The sequence below is a fragment of the Oenanthe melanoleuca genome, chromosome 1A, assembly GCF_029582105.1.
Source record: "Oenanthe melanoleuca isolate GR-GAL-2019-014 chromosome 1A, OMel1.0, whole genome shotgun sequence".
Classification (NCBI taxonomy): domain Eukaryota; kingdom Metazoa; phylum Chordata; class Aves; order Passeriformes; family Muscicapidae; genus Oenanthe; species Oenanthe melanoleuca.
The window spans coordinates 22,404,433-22,426,680 of record NC_079334.1 but is presented as its reverse complement, the minus strand read 5'-3'; the positions used below and the strand labels follow the sequence as shown (position 1 = coordinate 22,426,680).

The 22,248-nt window shown below is 47.0% G+C and overlaps 1 protein-coding gene across 4 annotated transcripts; it reads left to right on the top strand.

The window, feature by feature from the left end:
• Positions 1–947: 947 nt before the first annotated feature.
• On the top strand, positions 948–18,072 carry CBX7 (chromobox 7). 4 transcript variants are annotated; one of them, XM_056513621.1, is made up of 6 exons: positions 948–1,350; positions 3,590–3,633; positions 7,638–7,703; positions 8,228–8,294; positions 8,904–9,240; positions 11,204–18,072. In XM_056513621.1, the coding sequence occupies exons 1-6, from the start codon at positions 1,057–1,059 to the stop codon at positions 11,350–11,352; spliced, it is 957 nt and encodes a 318-aa protein (XP_056369596.1). In that variant the 5' UTR covers positions 948–1,056; the 3' UTR covers positions 11,353–18,072. The 4 variants fall into 4 exon arrangements, with proteins under 4 accessions (XP_056369596.1, XP_056369587.1, XP_056369611.1 ...); XM_056513612.1 differs by having other exon boundaries at positions 1,150–1,350; positions 11,207–18,072; XM_056513636.1 differs by lacking the exon at positions 948–1,350 and adding an exon at positions 2,090–2,324 and having other exon boundaries at positions 11,207–18,072.
• The last annotated feature ends 4,176 nt before the right edge of the window (positions 18,073–22,248 follow it).

The following is a 22,248-nucleotide window of genomic DNA, read 5'->3' as shown; positions in this document are numbered from 1 at the left end:
GTGACATAACTGGTGCAAATATTGCTTAAACTTTACTTGGGTCAGTTGCTGGTGTGGGAAAAGCAGAAAGAAAGAAGGGGGAAATCAGTTGGAAATTACACTGATAATCCCAAGCATGTGGGTCCTTACTATGTATCTCTGTTTATAAAAAGATCTTGTGATCAAAATGCAGGTCAATTTCTTTTTGAGAACTCCTTTGGTATCCATTAACAAAGGTAAGATATATATATATATATGGATTTTTGATCTTAAGGAGACAAATATTAAATAATAAATTGTAAACATCCCAGACTAAGAAGTACAAAAGTTTATCAATAATTGAAATAATAATAACTGAAAGTTTGTTGTGACTAGGGGGTTTCTTTTCTTTCTTTCATTTTACCCTAATATGGTCATCAGAGCATGCTTTCTTCCTTTTTTCAGTCTGACACCTCAGCAAGTGGATTCCAATGTGAGGAAAAGGAATACAAGCAGATCCTGGTAATTCAGAGAAATGTTCTATTCTTCTTTTACGTCTTCTTTTTCTCGATGTCTTAATTTTGAGAAACAAGGAAAATTTTGCCTTAAATATTTTCCCTATTCCCTCTATATATTAAAGTACCAAAACCCTGTTATAAACTGCTAGTTCTGCCTAATGATTATCCAAAGAGTCACCATTCCCTGACAGTGGACTTTGAGTTCTTAGATGGCTTCAGCAAGGGTAAGCACCCTGCCAGTTATCCAGTCCACAACTGTGGACACAGCATGTTGTGTGCAAATGAATTCTTGCAGACTAAACGACTGAGATTAACACATTCTCATTGTATATTTGCCATTTCTGCAGCAAGGTTTGGCCTGTCTCAGACTTCATGTGCACATTCAGTCACAGAAGAGGAGCAACAGAGCATACCTGTGAGAGAGTAGGTAGTTGCATATGTAGGAATAAGTCCCTGCTCTGATGTAAAAAGTTTCCTAGGAGACTTCAAAGAAAAAACCCTCGGTCTGTTGTTTGAAGAGTGGTTGGGAAGACAAAGCACGTTTCTGCAGACTGGTGTGCAAGGGAGCCCGGGTACCTGAATGCCTGCTCATGATGTGCCTGTTTTGTCATGCCTCGCCCAAGACAGCCTTAGCTGCCTTGAAGAGGTGGCCTGGGGTCCCGCCTGTTCCACGATGACTGATAGCCACACGTGTGCTGGATCCTTGGAGCCTCTTTGGGCTGGTAGGGGCTTAGAGGCACCGCCGGGACCCTGGACATCACATCGGCCAGATGGATGCAGCCGGATGGACGCTGAAACAGGGATTGTCAACTGGATCGATGCTGAAACCAGGACTGACGTCCCACCAGATGGATTGACACCGGGATCAGGACTGGTGATCCCTTTTTCTCTCTTTCTTCCCGTTTTTTCCTTTCTTTCACTCTCTCTCCCCCCTGCCCAGCATCCCCCACGTTTTTTAATACATCTCTTTTTTTCTCTCTTCCTTCTCACCTTACCCCTTTTTCCAAAACCCACTGCCGTGTGCTTATACATTAGGCCAGGGACTAACACACCCAATTCCCACGCCAATTGTGCAATTTCCTAGCAAAACTTTCCGATCGTTAGCGGGCCCTCAGACTTTCTTCGTTGCTTCCCACGAATCCCGGCTGTTTCTTTCCCCTCAGAGGTGGGCCGTGGCAGGCACCTGGCGCTGAAGCACCTGCGGCCAGCGGCGGCCCGGGCAGAGGAGCCGCACCGGGCTGCTGCCGCAGCGTTGCTGTGGAAAACTCCCGTAAATGCGGCGGCGGCGGGCAGAGCTCCCTCACGGCGGGAGGCGGGACGGAGGCGGCGCGGCCGGGCAGGAACCGCCTGAGGGGGTGGGAACAGCCTGAGGCGCCGCTACCGCTCCCCTCCCTCCTTCCCTCCCTCACGGCTCTGCCCCCGGCGGGAGGCGGGAGGGAACCGCCTGAGGCATCGCTCCCGCTTCCCTCCCTCCTTCCCTCCCTCACGGCTCTGCCCCCGGCGGGAGGCGGGAGGGAGGCGGTGCGGCCGGGGCGGGAACAGCCTGAGGCGCCGCTCCCGCCTCCCTCCCTCCCTCCCTCCCTCCCTCCCTCCCTCCCTCCTTGCCTCCCTCACGCCCCGCTCCCGCCCCCTCGCGCGCGCGCCGGGGAAAACGTTGCGCAGGTTCTAAAGCGGCGGCGGGGGCGCGGCCGCGCGCGAGGGGGCGTGTGAGGGGCAGCGGCGGGGAACGGCCGCCGCCACCGGCACAGCCTCGGCCCGCCCGCCCGCCCGCTCCGCCGCATGGAGCTGTCGGCCATCGGCGAGCAGGTGTTCGCCGTGGAGAGCATCCGCAAGAAGCGCGTGCGGAAGGTGGGCAGCGGCGGAGCGGAGCGGGGCGGGGCGGGGCGGGGGGAGCGCACCGGGACACCCGCCGCCCCTCCCGCCGCGCACCGGGAACGCGGCCGCCCGGTCCCGGTCCCCGTCCCTCACACCCGCACCGGCACCTGCCCCAGGCTGCGGGCGGCGGACACACGTGTTGCCCGTGAGGTGGTGCGGGGCGGAGGGCGGGCTGTCGCTGCTGGGGTTCGGCCCGTCTGCAGGATGAGTGCTGCTGACACCGAGCCCGAACCGGAGCGGGTTTGGGAAGGCTGCCGTGACTCAGTTTCCCCAGCCCCTCACAATGTTGCAAGGATTAACCTGTAGAGATCCTCCGGCGGAAAGTTCCCTATAGGGCAGTGTTTTCCAGCTTTGGGAAGCTGATGAGCCCCCCAGGAGGAAAGTGAACTTGTTCTCTGGTTCAAGTACCAGAGTACTTTCCTTGCTCTGCTCTCCTGTGAAGGTGTCTGTGCCTGCAGCAGCGGCTCCTGGAGAGTGGTCGTCCTGCGTGCACAAAGGCCTTTGCCATGCTTTGGCAAGTGCTTAACAAACCCCTCAGTAATAACATTAAATATTTTCATAGTTGTTCACATTGCTTGCAGAGCCCTTGAATGCAGTTTCCAATCACTACACTTTTTTTTTTTTTTTTTTTTTTTTTCCTTTTTTAATCTTGTACTTAGAGTGGGAAAAAAAAAAAAGGATAGCTCTGAACTTCAGCTGCGAGCTGCTGATTGCTTGGGTCAAAAGGATGAGTGCCTGTGATGGATGGAAGAGTGTTTGAGTAGAGCATTAAGCAAATGGAAAGAGATGCTTCATAGGTTCTGATATACTGTGTTTCTTCTCTCTACTTAAAAAGAAAAAATTCATCTGACATTTGCTCCTGGCATACATCTCCTTCCTGCATTTATGTATGCTGACTTCTTGTAGGTTTGCCTGTGAACGTGTGAATGGTTCGGTCTTTCTCTCTGGTTGGCTTTCAGTGCTCTGCCTGCAAGCCTTCTGCAAAGCTATGCTCCAAGCTGATGGTAATACAAGCATGCTTAAACACCCCTGTGTGCCCAAGTTTTGGAGAAAAAGGTTTAGCAAGTGTAATTGACTGGGGAAGTTTTGAAAATAAATGGCTGTGTTTTGAAAATAAAGTGATGGGAAACAAGATTTTGGTTGCAGAGTTCAGTCTGTTGATTGGTTGCATCTTGTACTGTAGCCCATATTTGGTTCATCTGTTCACCTGTTTTCTTTCTGCCTTTTTCCACCCTCAGGGTAAAGTAGAATACCTGGTGAAGTGGAAAGGATGGCCCCCAAAGTAAGTTGTGTTTACTTGTCTGTTTCTTCTTTAATATTCTTTAATAGCTTGCCCTGTGTCTCTGCAATTGAGCTTTTCATTCATAATGGGTAATGGCTTGTCCCTCATTTCAACAGCAATAAACAAAACCAAAGAGCCACAAACCAAACCCAAATGTGTTTGTGAATTGGCAGCTAAGGAATACAAATTGCATGCCAGTCTATTCTGACTGGTTTTTGCCACCACTGAAATATTTCATTGAGATACTTTCTAGATACAAATGCTTTTAAATTCCTTATGAGTTCAACAAAGAACCCAGATTCTTCTGAACTTGGAATGGCTCCTGCTTTTCTGAGTCACCACCAAGAGGACCCCACTTTATTTTTAGAGCTGTCTGCAGTCTTTTAAAATAGAAAACATGTTGATGGTCTTGTCTTCCTCTCTTACTGCTTCCCCTCTGCAATTCACCAACGGAAAGGGGCAATGTTTCAGATTTATTGATTGTAGCCAAATGCAGGTGATCTTTGTCCCTTGAAAATTACCGCCGTGCCTTTGTTTCCTTGTCTGAAATCTCCTGCTGCTTTGAGCGCCTTTTCTGCTTTTGCTTTGGTTGCTCCGTTGCAAAAAGAAAGAAAAGTTTGGGGTTTTTTTGGCATTGCTGTGCACTGTTTACAGACACTTCTCTCATTAAAATGCAGCCGCTTCTGAAGAAGAGCGATTTCTCTGTGCTTAAGCAGTCTGAAATGCTTTGAGATTAAAAGGATTAGGTAACTGGAGAATATTACTATGTCAGCTAGCAGTCTAGTAGAACAGCCTCCTGGCCGACCCATATGGGGCCCTGTCTTTGCTTTTCTGTTTGTGCTGTGTGTGTACATACACAATGTGCGTGGGTACAGCATGTTACACACGCAGTTGCTCTGCGTGTTGCTAAGCAAAGGGAGCCGCTTGTGACGGGCTCATCCTCGCAGCTGCAAAGTGGGGCCTGCCAGGATGGTTCTGTCAGGCTGTACCTGGTGTCCCAGAAGCTGAAATGTGTTCTTGGGTGCTTAATTGTCGTGCCTAATCCTTATAGTTATAGGCTATGTGTGAAGGTAAGCAGCTTCCCCTCTCTGGTGGTGGTGGGAAAGGGTGACTTTATTCTTCTTGAGTGTTCTGCTTTCAGAGTACAACCTTATGCACTGTTGAGCACCAGCTGCCATGTGGTGTGGGTCACTTCTTGGACTGCTCAAATTGCCAAGTCTTACTTCATCACTGATAGGGGGTGGGAAATGTATTTGGAGCCTGCAAGGCCTCATCCCTTCTTGGCCAGAATACTGATGTTTATCCCATTCTTCTTTCAACAAATGCATTGAAGTCCCTCTCTTAAAAAGTCCTTTGCCAAGAAGGTGGGCTGAGGCATGGTGTAATGTTTCTTGGACAGAGCAGGCCTTTCTCTTAACTGCTGCCTTTCCTTGTCCTGCATGTTGGAACACGGGGGGAGACAGAAACCCTTTGGGGAATTTAAAGCACAGTTCCCCTGGGTGTAAGGTAATGTCAGGGTTCTCTTATTTTGATGTATGGCATGTCCAAGCAGCTTCCCTCTTCCCCTAAACTCCAAATCAGAAGACTGCTGATTTTTTTTTTTCCTTCCTCCTGCCTGTCTCCACTTTAACTGTTGCCTCAGTGGTTTGAATTACTTAAACTCAAGATGCTCAGAGCATTGGGGTCACTTTCATCCCACTAGCAGTCTCTGTTCCTTGTTTCTAAACATACATATGCCCGTGATGGCATGCAGCACCACAAGCTGTTTGTATCTTTGTGTCTGTTTCCTCATCCCACATCATTCTCTTCCTTAATTACCAACCTTGTTGCATTGCTCTTTGTGATCTCTGTACCTATCATCCCATCATTCCCATTGGAAGTATCATGGAAGGGAATAAGGATAGGTCAGTAGTTTACTGCTTTCACATGCAATTAATATTTCAGGGTTTTTCCCCCTCTTCTTAATAAAAAATTCTTATTCATGCCCTACCCCTCAGATTTATGGATTGCACTGCTGGAGTCAGGGAATGGAGGAGTGACAATCTGATTCTAGCTACAAGCTTGTTTACAACTTGTGTTGGAGTTAAAAGGAAGGGGGAAGAGGAGGAGTAGGAGGAGGGGGAAGGAAGATCATATGATCTGTGTCTTCCAGAGTGCCTGCTCTCTGCAGCTTGCTGCAGCCTGGGCTGTGTGTACCCATATATAAAGCTCCGTGTGCGCGCGCGCGTGGCAAACTCAACCATGTTTTTTTTATATGCAGTGTTTTGCCACTGCAGCGAAGCCAGAATCTGAACTGCAGAGAAGAAGGCAACACCCACCAGGATGGGTTTTTTTTAAGCAAATCCCTTTTCTTCTCCTGCCTATGAAAAGCAATCCAATGACTTTTTTTTCCCCCTTGTGGTGTTATTTTTCTTAAATTTGTAGGATGAGTGCCAGAATCCCTGCAGCTGGGAGGCAACCTTCCTCTTTTCAAACAGTATCTTGGTTTTGACAGCTCATAGTCAGGTTGCTGCAGGAGGCATGAGCAAAGGAGTTGGGGGGAGAGAGGGAGGGATCAGCTGATTATGAAGACGTGTCTGTTCTTAACTCTCTGATGTACAATGCAGCTTGGGATATCTGAATGTCATATTTTTGTTTCTCCCTTTTAGAAGAGAATTGTATTTTCATTTCTAGACCCACCCTCCAGTAATGTTCCTGTTTTACAGTACCTTTCTTCTCTCTAATGGAGAGATAAAAGGGAAAAGCATTCCCAAACCACCTCCCCTGTATACCCTGTGTATCCCGTGCCCTCACATGCAGTCTGTGCTTCATCTAGAAATGTAAACATCCTAAAATGCTTTCTTGCTCTTTAAAGGCACTGATACAAATGCACTGTTATGCCCCTGCATGTGACTCCTCTGCTCCTCCCCAGAGTCTGGGAAGAGCTCTGCCTCCAGGCCTGAATCTCACATTTTGGGAAAATTAGGGTTCTGAGGTGTTTGAGAATTCAGATTTGCCTTCTTGCCTTAGAGTTTGCATGGTAGAGACACAACACCCACCTTTTCTGGACAAGCATGACCCCCAAGAAGTAAACATGCCCCAAGGACCACTTTGTGATTCTTTCAGCTTCCAGAGTTGGGAGCGTTTTGGCTGCTTCTCCCTAGTGTTAAGTGCATCTGTGCACTTTGGGACCCGGTTTCGGAATTGTCTGGGTGGGTTCAGTCCTGAGCATCTGATTCCTGTCTCAGCTGTCTGGCTGAGGAGGAGAGAGCTGGGGCAGTGCTGACGCTGTTCCCAAGCTGCTTTGGGAGCATGAAGCCTGTTCGGAGCAGTGTTGGTGGCCCTGCCCGCAGTGCAGTTGGGGCACTTTGTATCGATGAGCTCCGCTCGATAGGAACAACCTGTAGGGGGAGCCGAGCAGGAGCAACAGGCGTTGGCAAGTGGCCATCAGCTTGCCCCAGGGCCCAGCTCCCAACATGTTTGGTTGAATGGCATCAGTGGAAAAAATTAAAGTCTTAAATGAATCCTTTCAGCCTCAGTGATTAGAAGTAATTAATAATGCAGGTGAGAAAGCATACTTACTCTTCAAGCACTCTAAATTAAGAGAGACCTATTTTTCAGAAAGATGTATCAGACCATTGCCTGATTGTTCCGTAGGGTTTGTGGGATTTGAGGGAGTGCTGCAGATGAGATCTGTGTAGGCATGGACTTAAAACCAGTTTGTGAGTGTCTGCACAGGCTTTGCACACAGTGTGGAGGGGGCCCTGGGAAGGAAAGTCTTCCTTGTTTTTGTACAAAGAGCTGCTTGATGCTCAGCCCTGCCTGTTTTGGGAAGGGGAGGTGGTGTCTGTGGGAAGCTGGGAAGGGAATGGCTGGGATTCCTCAGAGCTCTTGCCATGTTGTGGCAGGCCCCACCGACCCTTATGAAGACAGTATCCAGGGCTGCAGCACACTGGTAGCAGGCCTGCAGAGAGAATGTTTCATTAAAATATTGTTTACTTTTTATTCCTTATGTTTTTCTTCAGATACAGCACATGGGAGCCAGAGGATCATATCTTGGACCCTCGCCTGGTAGTGGCTTACGAAGAAAAGTAAGGGCACGTGTTCTTTCTCTCCCTGGATGCAGGAAAAAAAATAGTGTCTTTATTTCATTATATGCATAAAGATCCCCTGTTGTCCCTACTTCAGTTAAAGATGAGATGTATAGCAATTAATCCTGCTTGATTTTTGAGCCCTGGTGTTGGTTGAGATGGAAAAGACAGGGTTAAAGCAGCTTAGATTGGCACTGTTCAGGAAATGAGGCCAAAAACGGGCAACAGTGAGCCAGAGAACAATCAGATTCACGTTCTAATCAGATCTAGAGCTGGACTGGAGGGATGTGAGGTGGGAAGTTTCTCTAACCCATCCTTGATTAGCAGTGTCAGAGAAATTCCCCTATTGCAAGGTTTTCACTCCTAGAAGAAGCAATTCTGGGATGTTTTCCAAGCTCACACTGGTCACCATTGGGTTTTATTGAAGTAAATTGAGGGAGCTATGCTGCAAAAGGTTGAACTCCCAGCTAGGTTTTATGCTGTGGTATTTAGTACTCAGTTTGATTTGTATTCCTCTTTCACAGGGAAGAGAGAGACCGTGCATCAGGGTACAGGAAAAGAGGTCCCAAACCAAAGCGCCTCCTACTGCAGGTAGCCTCTTGCTGTTCTGTGTATTTCTAGCTCCTTAGCTGCTGTGCTGCTCCCCTGCCCTCAGTGAGGTAGAAACTGTCTGTATTTGCTGTTGCATGGACAAAATTGGAGGTAACAAGTTAACACAATAACATGGAATCATGAAATCAGTGTTCAGGCAGATAGTTTTAACCTCTTAGCTGAAGAGCTAGCTAATTTGTCTTAAAAAAAGCAAAACAAAATAAAACAACAGCTCTATCTCTCTGAAGTAGGGTTTTATAAAGTGTGGGCCTGCGTAGTTGCAGGTTACCTGGTTTGTGTGTTCTTTTAATTCATGTTGAGCCTGGACTTCCCATCAAGTCAAAGGTAGCCCATGGTTGGAAGCAGCGTTTCAGCGTGCTTTTACTGTTGCCAAGCAAAGCAGCCAATCCTAGGAAGCAGATCTTAGGAAGAGCTTAGAAGGCAGTTGAAGAGGGGAGAGAAACGGTGTTGCTGAAGCAGCACACCTAATCCTAGCTCATCTAGATGTTCAGAGACTGAACAAAGAATATCTTCCTGGTTCCCAGTGGGGAGCCCTGACCGCATGATCAGATGTCTGCTCTGACCCTTGCTGCGTTGGTGTCTTGGCAGCGGCTGTATGGCATGGACTTGAGGAGTGCTCACAAGGGAAAGGAGAAGCTGTGCTTCTCTCTTGCACGGAGGTTTGGAGGAGACAGTAGCCTGCCAGGGGCCAAGACAGGGCAGGCAGAGTTCCCCGAGAAGACTGGGGGTGCAGTCCTGCCATTCTCTCTCCGGAAGCAACGCAAAAACCAGAAGTACCTACGACTGTCAAGGAAGAAGTTCCCGCGCATGGCGAGTCTGGAGAACCGAAACTGCAGGCATGAGTTCTTCCTGAACGATGCAGTGGGCCTGGAAGCCAGGCAGAGCCCTGAGGACTGGGAGGCCACGCAGCACACCAGCAAAGAAGGTAAGGCCAGTCACCCTTTGATGAAGTCCTGGGGCATGTGGAGGATGTTCTGCATCCTTCCTTCTTGGTTACATCCTCTTGGGATTGTGGTTTAGGTCAGTTCTTCTGGGCAGCCTTTGCTGGCCCATATTATATCCCTCTTGTTTGCAGGTTTCTTTCTTATTTGAAGAGCACAGATAATTTGGGTTTTTTTGGTTCTGTTGCCTCTCTGTAATCTTACATCCCTGATGCCCCTCCCAGTGTTAGAAAACATGCAGAAGATACTGCAAGTTTTTCCTCTCTTAAAATTTTCTCCCAGCAGAAGTGACATACAGGTATGAGAGAGATGAACTCTGCCTTTGTCCATATTATCCACATGTGCCCAGCCTACTGCTTGGCTCAAAGGACTTTGCTGGCAGTGGACAAGCTTGGACAGCAGCACTCCTCTCATAGTGCTGCTTTAAGAAGCGTACAGGAATGCTGCTAGGCACTCACAATGTACTCCCTTGCCCCCTCCTTCCTTTTCTTCTCCATTCCCCTCTACAGCCTCTTTCTATTGAACTATGCGAGAAGGGGAGAGAGAGATGAAGTGAGGATGGTAACTCCTGCCTGATCCCACTGAGTGGGCAGCATGAGTGTAGGCATGGTAAATGTCCAAGCACATTTGGCATTTTGGGGAAGGATACCAGCATCTTGTGCAGGAGGGCTGTGGGATGTGTGTGTTCCTCTCAGTTACCAGGGAAACTCTATCCCTGCATTATTAGAGCTTCTGAAGGCGTAGCTTTCCTGAGGAGTAGAAAACCAGGGCTTGTGCTGCTTGTAGTAGCTAAGGGAATCCTGTTACTCCTTGCTAGGAGTAGCTGTTAGCCAGGCTGGATCATAGGGAGAGGGCTGTGTTCTGGAAGTCAGCGCTATTCCCTCCTTTCTGAGAGAGACTGGAATGGTGCTCAGAATCCAGGGAGGCAGCAATGGGAGTAGCACAGAGGAACCCAGTGTTACATCCTGGCAGTGAGGAAATGTGTGGGGCTATTCTCCCCAGAAGTCTGGGACACTAAAGCACTTGGAGATCAGAAGAATAAGTGGAAGCATTGTAGAACTGTTTTTGTTCTCCCCTTGGCACACAGCCTGTGTGGAATCCCAGTTACTGTTAGGGGGAGTTGGACTCTTTCTGGGGAGAAAGTAGACACCCCAGTGTTTGAGACAGGAAATACACTCTTAAGGGGCTCTCATTCTTTGCCCAGGTTAGGACAAGATATATACCTTGTTGTATAGGTAGAGTGACAGGAAGAGGGTGTGTTTTCCTTTCTCTCTTTATGTGGCAGTCTCTGGGGGCTGTGGGGAAGTGAGCCTTTGGGTAGCAGAGGGACTGATAATTATTCTTACCCTGAGACAATGCAGGAGTGCTTGGGTTTCTTGTAAGGAGACATATGAGAAAGGGAGAGCAGCTTCTCCATGGAGCACTACTGAGGGGTTTTTGAGAGCATCACACCCAGGCTGTGTTGCAGCTGGCAGATCCTCTATTTTGGCTCCCTTTGACTCCTCTAGGAGTATCTGAAGAGTGTGTGTAAGAGATTTTAAATTTTGCCTTTTCAGAAGGGTAGAGCATTTAGAAGACAGTGAGTCAAACCAGGGTGAGTGTGCTTTGCCGACACACAACCAAATTAGGGGCTAAGATGGGATGAGGGGTATGAGGGAACTGTGGATGGTCAGATGAACTTGGTGCTTTTGACCTCTGCGTAGGCTGCTGTGATCCACTGTGTATCTGAACAGCTGATCCTCCATTTTCCCCTAGTCTCTGAGGGCAGGGCTTGCACATGTTCTTTCTTGCTCTGTACGGGCAGATTCACTACAGGCTGATTTCACCTACGGTTTGTCAAGAAGGAGACCCTTTTTCCATCCTTCCTTTCCCTCTCCCCTTCCTCGTTTCTTCTCCCTCACCTTCTCTGTTTCACTAATATGCTCTTATGTGCCTTTGTTTCTGCAGCAGATGTGGATGCCAGTCTCCCTTGGATCCCCACTGTGCCCCCCAGTGAAGTGACAGTGACAGACATCACAGCAAACTCCATTACCGTCACTTTCAGAGAAGCACAAGTGGCTGAGGGCTTCTTTCGAGACCGGAGTGCACAGTTCTGAATCTGTTTGCAGTGCTCCCCCAAATCAGTGCTTTTAGGGTGGGGCTAGGGAAGGGTTATGTTATCCCTTAAGAGAAAAAAAATCCAAAATGTCTCCTCTAAAAATGTTTACAGAGACCTTTTTTTTTTTTTTTCCCTCCTTTTTCCCCTTTCAGATACGCAAAAAAGGGCAGTGTAGGGGGTATGTGTTTGTCATTGCTTTGTCCAGCTGAAAAACTGACAGCCCTTTCCCTGGCAAAGACTCCCCTCCTTGATGTGAAAGCAGCAAGCCGAACAATTCGCCTTTTATCCTGTTAAGTGGCAGCAGCTGCATTTGTGGGGAGAGGGCATGCGGAGGTGGAAAGAGAGCTGAATCTCTAGCCTGCTGCCTTGTTCTGCAATTGATATCCCTCAGATAAAGATACATCTCTGTACATTGCTCTTCCCACCTTCCTCCTCCCTCTCTTCCTGCAGCAGTGAGAGGTGACGGATCCTACCTGTGTAGATAACTCCAGCCTGTTAAGACTTTCTCTCCAGTGCTGTTTTCCCTGTGGCCTGTTGTCAGGACTTCAGGAGCGTATTTGCCTGTCTGTGGTAAGTCAGTCTTTGCAGCACGGGTTTGTATAGACAGCAGAGCTTTCTCCCTTTGATTGCTGATCATGTGGAAAGGCTGAAATGCATCTCTGAAATCCAAACTGGCAACATAAATTCAATTTGCCCTCATTAAAAGCTCAGAAAGCCAGCATAGTTGAGACACACCATCCTGTGTATGCTAAACAGGATTTCCAGGCTTGGCTCTGCTACGTGAGGAATGCGTTATGGAAAGTGGGGTCCTCTTACCCTTTGCCAAATTCAGTATTAATAACAAATCCTGCCCTGAATCTGTGGTAATAAGTTGGTTGAAAACTGACTCCTCTCCCCTGGGAGGAGGGACTAGTAAGACAACTGAAGCATTGCCTAGCACTGCAGAGATATCCAAGATACTGGCACAGGCCCCGGACACAGGAATTGGACAGAACTGAGCTCGAAATGGACCTTGATTAGTAGCAAATTCTGTTCTTGGATCCCATAGAGAGATCCAAAATAAACAAGATGTGGGGAATGCATGTATTAGATTTGAGGAGGGGAAAAATTCCTAATTCTTAGCAATGAGAATTTTTGGATTGTGCTGCCTGAGTGATACTCTTCCATGACTCCAGTATCCTCACAGTATCTGTGATCCTGTACTACTTTACTGATAGGAACTTCCCCTTGGAAGGCTTTAAAATCTTTGCCAAGGAAAGCGGTCTGCATTTCAATAGACCTGCCTGATCTTGCACTTAAAAATGCCTTGTGCTGGACTGCCTGTGACACTTTGAGGTTTTTGAAGAATTGCTGTATTTTGAGTTGGTAGTTTAGCATAGCATCTGTTCTTGCACATGCATGTTCTCTTCCATTTTTAAAAGCAAATTATATTTAAATAACTTAATTTTTAAAATATAGACCTTTTCCAATGGAAAGCAAGAAAAGTAAGGTAGTCTAAAGTGGGAACTGCAGGGCAGAGTGCTGCAGGGTAACATTGGCTACTGTCATGATTACTGTCCTTAAATTCTGTTTCCTTACTCCACTCCACCTGAAGCATCTCTAATCTGCTGTATTTATTCAAAATGAAGCTATGAGCCTTCTTAGCTCTGAGATAAAGACACCTGTGGAAATCCTCAGTGTGTTTGTTTGGGGGCCTTGGCTCCTGGCCTGCAGAATTTGGGAGCTCTAGGGTTTCTGGTCCTCCAAACATCTACTTATTATAAAGTGCTTGGGCAACCACTGTGGGATTTTATTCGAAGCTGTTTTTACCTCATTTAGGATATGGCAGCTCAGTGCAGATTTAGGATTTCCCCTTCCATCTCAGAGCAGGTCTGTCTTTCATGCCATCAGAACAGTTTCAGGATCACTGGGAAGATCTTGAATTTCTGGACTGACCTTTTGTCTCTCAAAGGAGTAAGATGGGAGTTTTATTATGGAGAAATCTGAGAGAGTGAGAAGTGGAAGGTGGGGGGGAATTATGTGGTGGGAGGAAGAGTGAGTGGAAAAGAAGCTTGCAATAGCTAGCAAGGGCAAGCTGGTGAGGTAAGCGTGCAGGCGCAGGATGTTTGTTGAACGTGGGTGTCCAGAGCGAGGCTTCTGTGTCTGGAGTTGCACCCTTTTTTGCAGGATGTGGGGTCAGACAGTGTTGTTACCATCACCCACACACCCCCTCCTCCTGACACCTGCCAAATATGCTGAATACCTGCATCTCTCTTCTGTTGTGACCAGTGGACACACTACATGGCCAAGTCCACTCTTGTAGGTTGGAGCAGATAGTGATGGTTGCAGAAGTGTAGTTTTTTAGCTTATTTTAAAAATAAGTCTTGAACTGCAGCTCATCCTGCTAAATCTTCGAGGCATTTATAGGATCTGGTTTCTTTATTCTAATGCAGCAACTGCTTCCTTTATCATGTCTTCATCTCAGTGTACAAATGCACCAAAAAAAGCTTGCTATTTACTAAGTTCCTGGGTTTGGCTGACATTGGAAGCAATATCAATCCTGCAGCAGGAAAGAACTTGTCCTAATAAACTAGATTTCCATCCTCTGCTTTTCTCTCCACTCTCCAGCTGACACTTCTCAACACTTTGTTTTGGCATTTTTCTTTAAACATATTTTCTTTCTCTTGCAGTGGAGTTTTCAGAGACTTATGGTGGTCTTTCAAAGAAGATCCACCCACAGCTTCATATCTTAATCATTTTTTTGGATCAGGCTATCTAGTGTTCTGCTGGTGACTAATCATCTTGCTACACGAAGCGTGGAACAAAGTACCTGGCTGCCACGCTGCTTTGTGTCAATGAGGAGCTAACCATAGTGGGGTTAAGACACAGCAAGCTGCATGTGTGTGGGTTTGGAGGGGAGGGTGTGAAGAGGAGTTTGTGGTAGGAAACTAAGCAGTTACTTTGTTGGCGTGGACTTTTTTTTTTTTGACATTCATGAATTCTTGTTTATCTCAAAGAACTTTTTGCGAAGATTTTTCTCCTGATCTTTTTTAAATGTGGCTCTGTTCCACATTGTCTGCTGACATGTCACTGTAAACTTCCTTGGTGGAGCTGGTCTTCAGGGACTTTAAAATTAGCTTGATTCCACCTCTACAGGTGTAGAGAGGGTTTTACTCGTGATGGAGAGACAGATTGTCTGGGTTTGTCTCTTCTCCTCAATAATGTCCATCTGCCAGTTCAACCCAAACCCTGGCAATTGAATTGGGACCTCCTGTGCTAACATATCATGAAAATCAGATGCTGTGTTTGGATCTTTGTTAAGCATTCCGTTTGATTAGGAGAGCCAGAATAGCATCCAGCTGAAGCTGAGTTTAATAATTCTATTTGAAGCACATGCCGAGAATAGAAGTGGGCTAACTCTCCCATACCTTGTTTGGCTCCATGGCTGTAAACAAGAAAAATAAACTTCAGCCAGTGGAAATTACTGAACTGTACACAAGAAACAACCTTCTCAGAGAACTACTCTAATAGTCATTCGTAGAACTGTTTCCATGTGAAAATTTACCAGCAATGTTGGGGGACAGAAGTGTTTATTTTATAGATCTTGCAGTGAATTCACTGTGTATGTGATAGACCTGAGGGACTTCATGAGACTGGAAAGCCTTTTTTGTTAACACTGTGTTTTGAAAAAAAATCCACATGGAAAGGACTGCCTCTGTTCCTGGATGGTTATAAACTAGATGTTTTTGCTCTGATATACAAGTGATGCCTTGGAACAGCAAGTTTTAACATGTGAATTGTGGCATTAAGTAGCCTCCTGCATGCTCCTTACTGTCTTGCATTTGCTTGGGGGCCCTTCTGCTTGTGAAGTTAGACTAAGGTGATTTTTTTCTCTTCCTTTTTTTTCCAAGAAAGATCAGGATATTATTGTGAGAACACCCAAAAGCAGTTCCATTTGCCAAAATAAGCCCAAATTTGTTAGTGAATTGAGTCTTGTTTATGTCAGAGCTCAGACATAGAAAAGCTTATTGAGAAATGAATGGCTTTTTTTGTTATTAGTGTTGTGAAACTGTCCAGAATTGTTCTTCTGGTGTTTTGTGACTGGATGTATAAAATTGTTTGTTCACCTCACAGGGGGCCCTTGGTCCCAGTGCTGTTTCATGCTGTATGCCAGCTAGTGCTGCTTGATGGTTTCACTGGAATGAAGAAGGGAGGCCTCACACAGGTCAGAAAACAGGCAGGGTAGCTCAGGCAAGTCCCTCCGTGGTAGCCACAACAGAGGCTGGGGTGCGGAAGGCAGTGGGGGCTGCCAGCCACATCTGTGTATGAAGCAAAGCAAAGTCTACCACCATCTCTCCACCTCTTCCTCTCCTCTCAAGCTTTGAGCTTTTGTTTTCAGAAGTAGGGAAAGTACAAAAACCTCCTTTTCTAAAGCTAATTGCTATCTACCCATCTTTTGTTCCTGCCTGACTACCTGCAGCCTAGGAAGAAAAGGGCAGTGGGCCTTTTTGGGAAAATAATAGGGATATATACTGGTCAGAGGAGGAAGGGACAGAGTTGCCTCGGAGCTGCTCTCACTAGGTGGTTGAGGAGGGGCCTTTGAGTGAGCTGGCTGTTGAGAGAGAAGGTGTGTTATAAACAAAGAACTTGTAGTGAAAGTGATCTCTTGCATCTGTGAGTGGAGTTCTGAATGGGCCTGCAGAGAGGCGAGTGCTGCATTTACATATCAGTGTTCTGCCATTTGGGAATGCAAGGGAGATGTGTATGTTGACAACTTGCACAGGGTAATTTCTACATGAAAATGTACAGGATTGGAACACATTGCTTTTGCCATGCCTGTTGTAAAGGTTCTCCCCAAGGGCATGATAAACTTGTTTTCAGATAATAGCTTATGATCAACAGGCCACATTGTCCTGTGGCTGAACTTACTGTTCTCACAGGGAAAGTGTGAGCTTATGGGTGCCAAACCACCTGGATTCCACACACAAAGGTGGTCAAGATAGGAAGGCTTATAAAACAGCCACAGGACAATTGGAAGGAGAGAGAAGCAATCGCTTAAAATGGAATTCAGACCCTTCAAATCCTTTCCTGTAACTAGCACTTGCTGTAGAGATTTTTTTCTCTTCCACCTCTTTCTCTTTTCCCCATAACTTCTTGAAATGCAGGGAGCAGGCAGGAGATGATCCCTAATTAACTGGGAGTGGTAGAGTTGCAGGGCTCTGTGGGGGCATTTGGGGCTCCTGTGGATTACTGCAAAGTTGGGATGGGGTGGAATTCCTGAGACTGTTGGGAACCTCTGTCACAGATTATCTCATTACTGGGGTAGCAAAGTTTTGGCTGGGAGGGGAATTTTGGAGGAGGTGGAAAACCTTTATTATTATTATTATTATTATTATTATTGTTGTTGTTGGTTTTTAACCAGAAAATGTAGTGTCAGCACAAAGAAGCTTTTTGCAAATCTGTCAAAATGTTAAGCAGCTTTTTTTTTTTGCTTTTAAATCTGAAGTATGTTTTGAAGCACTTTGGAAATGCAAAGCACTAGGAGTGCTAAGTACTCCTTATCGTCTGTCTAGAAGTGGCATTTGAAAAGCAAAAGATGTATCTGTTTCAGGCTGCTGGCTGCTCCTTATCATTTTTCCAGAGCTGCCACCCAGCCCTTTGCCTCCCTCCCATGGGGGAGAGTGTACTCCACCATGCCCGGAGCAGAGGGTTCCCTGAGGGAAAAGAGGAGTCCTGCTAAACCTGCTCCATTTGCCTTTGGGGCACAGGTTGGCTTCCTCCCTCCCCACCTCCTTTGATAAAGGAAAGGGAAAAATGAAGTTGAGTTTCAGTTTGATGGTCCTAGTCTGGAACTATGACCGTTTCTTCCAGCTCTGGAGACATCTTTATAGTTTCCTGTCTGAAAAATTGCACCTTATTAGCTTAATTGAGGAATGAGGAGATGTCTGTCCTTCTGCAGAGGCTGGGGAGAGGAAGGGAGGGTGAACCAGGAGCTGTTTTCAGTAGCTGCTGGATTTTTCCACAGGCCGTTTCCTCATCTCCAACAGAACAGTGACAAAAGAACTAAAATAATTTAGATGAAGCTTTTGTTCTGTTTATCTCAAGAACCTTTTGAGCAGGCTAAGGGCAGAGAACCCTTTTCCCTCACCCAGTCAGCTCTACAGCATGGGGTTCAGCAGCCCAGTTCTCTTGCTGGGTTTTCAGCACCAAGCTTTTCCCTCAGCGTACGCACATCGTTAGAATGCTTTTGCACACTCACTCATCTAATTTGATGTGCTCCCTTTCTGTTGCAGGGGGAGGATGGGGGACAGTGGGGTCAGTTAGAGGGGAGGGTCCCTGATTATTTTTGTTCCTGTCTGTTCAGTTGTTGCTGTTTTTCCCATCAGCACGCTAGAGCATTGGAGTCTTTGCACACAGAAAGCTTCCTTTTGCACAGAATGAGCTTCTAGCTTTTGTACAGACTAATTGAATGTATTTGGGGAGGGGGGGAAATAGGGAGTAAACCAATTCCAAACAAACAAATCAGAGTATAATGCCTTTTCTGAGCGAGTATGTGCTGTAAAAGGAGATTGTAATAGCAAAGGGAGGGCAGGCTCAAGTATAATTTGACACAAAGTGTGGTTTTATTTTTGTACTGATATGGATAAGAGACTGTACAGCATCTATTTATTTAGATGATTTATGTGGTAAATGTTGCAAACAAAATTATTAAAATATTAAATATGAGAACTGACATTTACCTCATGGTATGTTTGTGTGGTTATTTACTCTCCCTTGCTTTAATTCTACAGCTGAATTATTTTCCAGCTGTTGCATCTGTTGGTGTATAAACATGCAATGCAGCTGGAAAAAGAATGGAAAACATGCATATGTGTGTGTGAAGAAGATCAGTAAAGAAAAATCAATGAAGAATGGAGCCTGAAAAAGGCTGTTTCGGATATTACTTTTGATTGGAGGAAGTTTTTATTAATTTTTAACCCACTGGGTAAGTTAGAGCTGCCCAGGGGTGACCTGGGATGACTGATTATAATTTGAAAAGGAGAACACCAATGGCAGGATGGCTGTTGCTCAGGGTTTGGGGAATTCTCTCCATCCTTGCACGAGGCTGCAGTGCCAGGACAGCTCTGCCAGCACCAGGAGAGTGCTGGTGTGTCCCATATCCTGCATCTCATTGGAATGGAGAAAGTCTGAGGTGGGGCCTGGGCTGCCAGGCATGCTCTGCAGTGCTTGCCAGCAGCTCTCCTCCAAGCCAACGCCTCCAATGGTTTGGCCAGCAAGGCTTCCAGGGACCTCTTCAGGAGCACAGCTACTCTTGGGTACAGTTTGGCCCTTGGTTCACCCCAGGGCTTAGTCGAGGAGCCTGAGTCCTAGAACTGCTGATACTCCAAAGCCCAAATGTCATTTAGTCCACTTGGATGCCTGGCTTGCTTCCTCAAGGTGTGTCCCACTCCATCCCCTGTGGAGGGGGAGGCCAGGTGTTTATCAAGGTACCTGGGCAAGAGAATGGGGCTGTCTGAGATACCTCTAGTAGATGTAATGTGGGGGTGAGCCCTGCACCCGAATGCAGCTATGGCATCAATCACAAAAGCATGTGGAACAAAGGCAGAGGGGCATGGAATCAGTCGTGGCTCAAGGCAGTGTGGCTAGGTCCTGCCTGTGTTACCAAAGTGCCATCAGCATGCTTGCTTTGAGCCAGGGAAGCTGGAGCTGAGTGATGGCATCAGAGCAGGACTCCAGCCAGCCACTTACTTTCTGGCAGCAGCTAGCGAGTCAGGTGAAGTTGTAAGAAACTGCAGTGCAGAGTTACGGGAAAGCCTGCTCTGGAGATTGTGTCTTCCTACCTCTGCCAATGCTGCAGAGCCTGGCTGGTACCAGAAACAGCTTGTCCTTTTGCATGCATGTGTTGGCTGGATTAAAGGTTAATCTGGGCAGTCCTTTTTTTTTAATAATCTGTTGCTATGCTGCCCCTCTGATCCGTGCAGTGCAGCCGACTTGCCTTGCACCGCTCTCCCCATCGGAGGCCTGAGAACAAGGGCACTTGGTGAAAGGGGAAACCACAAGGGTTGAGCAGCTTGGTGTTCTCTGAGAAGCACAGAGTGAAGTGCAGTCTGTGTGACCCCTGTGATGGCAGTCACTTCCTGTCTGCTCAGTGCCACATAACTTCCCTGCTCTTCACAGCATTTTGCTTGCCAAGCGACTGCTTTTGAAACAAGAATGCAAGAAATCTGGGGGACTTGTGTATTCATCCTGAGCCAGCAGCAGCCTGGACAGCTGGGCCTGCTTTGGGAACTCCTAGGCAGACCTCAGGGATATCATAGCATCCCACTGGTGTAGGCACAGCACCAACCCCATGGGCCTTCTCTCTCTCTGCTGCATCAAAAAGTTACTGGGCTGGAGGGCTGGTTGTTCTGGCCACTGCTGAGCCACCTGTACCTGGTGCACAGGGTCATCTCCAAGGGAGCCTTTGCCTGTGTGTGTTTCAGAGCTGCAGCAGGGAAATCCCTGCACTCATTCACCTGGATGCCCATAGTGCCAAGGGTTTGCTTGGAAATGTATATGGTATTTGCTCAAGGGGCTAGGCTGTGTGCAGCTGTTCCTAATATAGGTGAGGGACTGACCATTTGCTTTCCAAAATCTGCTGCTCCTGCCAGGTCCACAAAGAAATGAGCTTGGAGGCAGCTATTGACTTTGAGTAGGTGAGTTTCCCATTATCAAGTGTCATTTCAAAAACACGTGAAAATGTTCTCGCACCTGTGCTGTCCCACTCAGCAGGGGTTTTGATGTGAAAGATCTTGTTGCTCTCCCAAATCTTATTGCTTCCAGGCACTGACTTCCTGGGGCTAGTAAGAAGTGCTATGGTTTTGCAGGCAGTGAGTTGCAAGAAAAATATTTTATTTCAGTGTCTGTAGTGAACAATAGCTGTTCAGGGAGGGCTGTCTTCCCAGGTGGGTTGGCTTTTTTTTAAAGTGTTTTACTAGAAACGTGAATGAAACAAAGGAAATGCCCAACAATGCCCTGAACAGCTGGATATTCTGCTACTATTTTGCTTTGTGAGAGTAAAAGTTAGATGAAAGTGCTAGGCCATACCTGTGCTGTGGCTGGAAAGAAGGTTCTGCTGAGTGGTGGAAGGAGAAAATAACTAGAAAGAGCACCTGGAGCTCTCTGAAAAGCTGCTGCCCTTTCTGCTCCATGGATTATGGTGCCTTTTGCTCCTGTCCTGAGGTGGGGTGTGCTATTCGTGACCCACACATCTGTTTTGGGACAAGCCACCAGTCTTGGTTGCTGCACATGTGTTTGTGTAGCCATATAAAAACTTCCCCCTTTTGATTTAAGGGTGCCTGCTTTTGAGGGTGGAGGATGTTGCTGGTTGAACTTTCAGCTGCTTGACACTCAGCTACAAATGTAAAAACAGTTAAGCAAAGTGAACAGTAACGCTGATTTAAACGTGGATGGTGTTAATGAACACTTAATGTGCAAAGTTAGAAAAGTGAAAAGCAAAATGCAATGGGTGTGATGGACTTGTTCTTTTGAAGTCACATTCAAAGCATATGAAGAGCTGAGATTAAAAAGAGATGGTTCCAAGAGAAAAGGGGCAGTCCAGAAGGACTTGACCCATTCTAGGTAAGAGTCTTGGGCTATTGTTCTTGCCTGGCCTGTGATGCCAAACACCTGAGAAAGGGCCTCTTAGAGCCTTTTCTCAAAGTGAGGGCTATGACCTAAATGCAGAATTATCAGTGATGAAGCATACTGTGGTTCAGTCCCTGACTGCAGAAACACGTCATTCTCCGAATTGCTCACATGTCCTGAGCCAGGGTCTGTGTGATTGTCTCCATCAGCATTCAGCAACCTCTCCATTAACCCCACTTCAAATGGGGACATGGCAGTGGGGAGCACATCCTCTCCTGAGTCACTTTTCCTCCAGGCACAGAGCTTGTGTTGGCTGCAATATTTCAGCTGCTAAGGTGAAAAAGAACAAAACACTCTGACAGATCTTGCCTGAATCACAGGCAGTGATGAAAACATACATTGTCCAACCTGCCTGCCTCGACTTTGGGAAATCCATCCCTGCTAGTACTGATATTATTGCCATAATATAGCAGTTTCCAGAATTCCCTCTTTCTGGGTGAAACCCCTGAGCAAGAGGTGGAAAGGGAATGTGAGTGCAAACGGAGCAAGGGAAAACAAGGGCCATAGGGGCTGTGAGGGGTCCCTGCCAGCCCAGCTGAGGAGCAGGTAGCAGAAGGATTCCATTGCTCCGAAGGCACCTTGCAGGTCATGGTACGTTTAGACAGAGCAGCAAATGCAGGATAACCATTGCCTCATCACAGCTCCCACTTTTCCCACGGGGTATCTGAAATGCACAGCCTCCTCACCCAAAAAACAGATGAGAAAGCAGGCAGGGTCCTCCAGGTAGGGCAGAACCCTGCGTTCCACACAAACACAGCTGCAGAGCCGTGAGCTTCCATTTTGGATCACAGAGAACGATTTTTGACTGAGATTTTTGTCTTTCTAGCACCTGCAAGAGAGTGTAAAGTATGCTGCAAATTAATTAGGGGTTTGCAGTAATAGTCAGGGCAGGGAATTCCTCTAAGTGACTTAACATTCTTCTGGTTTCCTTACAGGTTTATGTAGCACGGTTGGCCCATTTACCTCGCAGTACCTTACACTGGCTCAAAAATTGTACCTTATATTGGCACACAGTCACACCAGCTAAACGGAATAAAACACAGACAAAGGAAAGAAAATATTTAAGCGCTTTTATTGTTAATTTTTGCCTTGGTACGTGCTTCAAGGCTGCCTGCTTCCCCGCTGGCGAGAGGGGTGACGGTGCATCTGCAGCGGGAGAAGAGGATGCCGCCATTGTTTTAAGCAAAAAAAAGGCCCCGTTCGGGCGGGAAGGGACAATCCCGCCGCC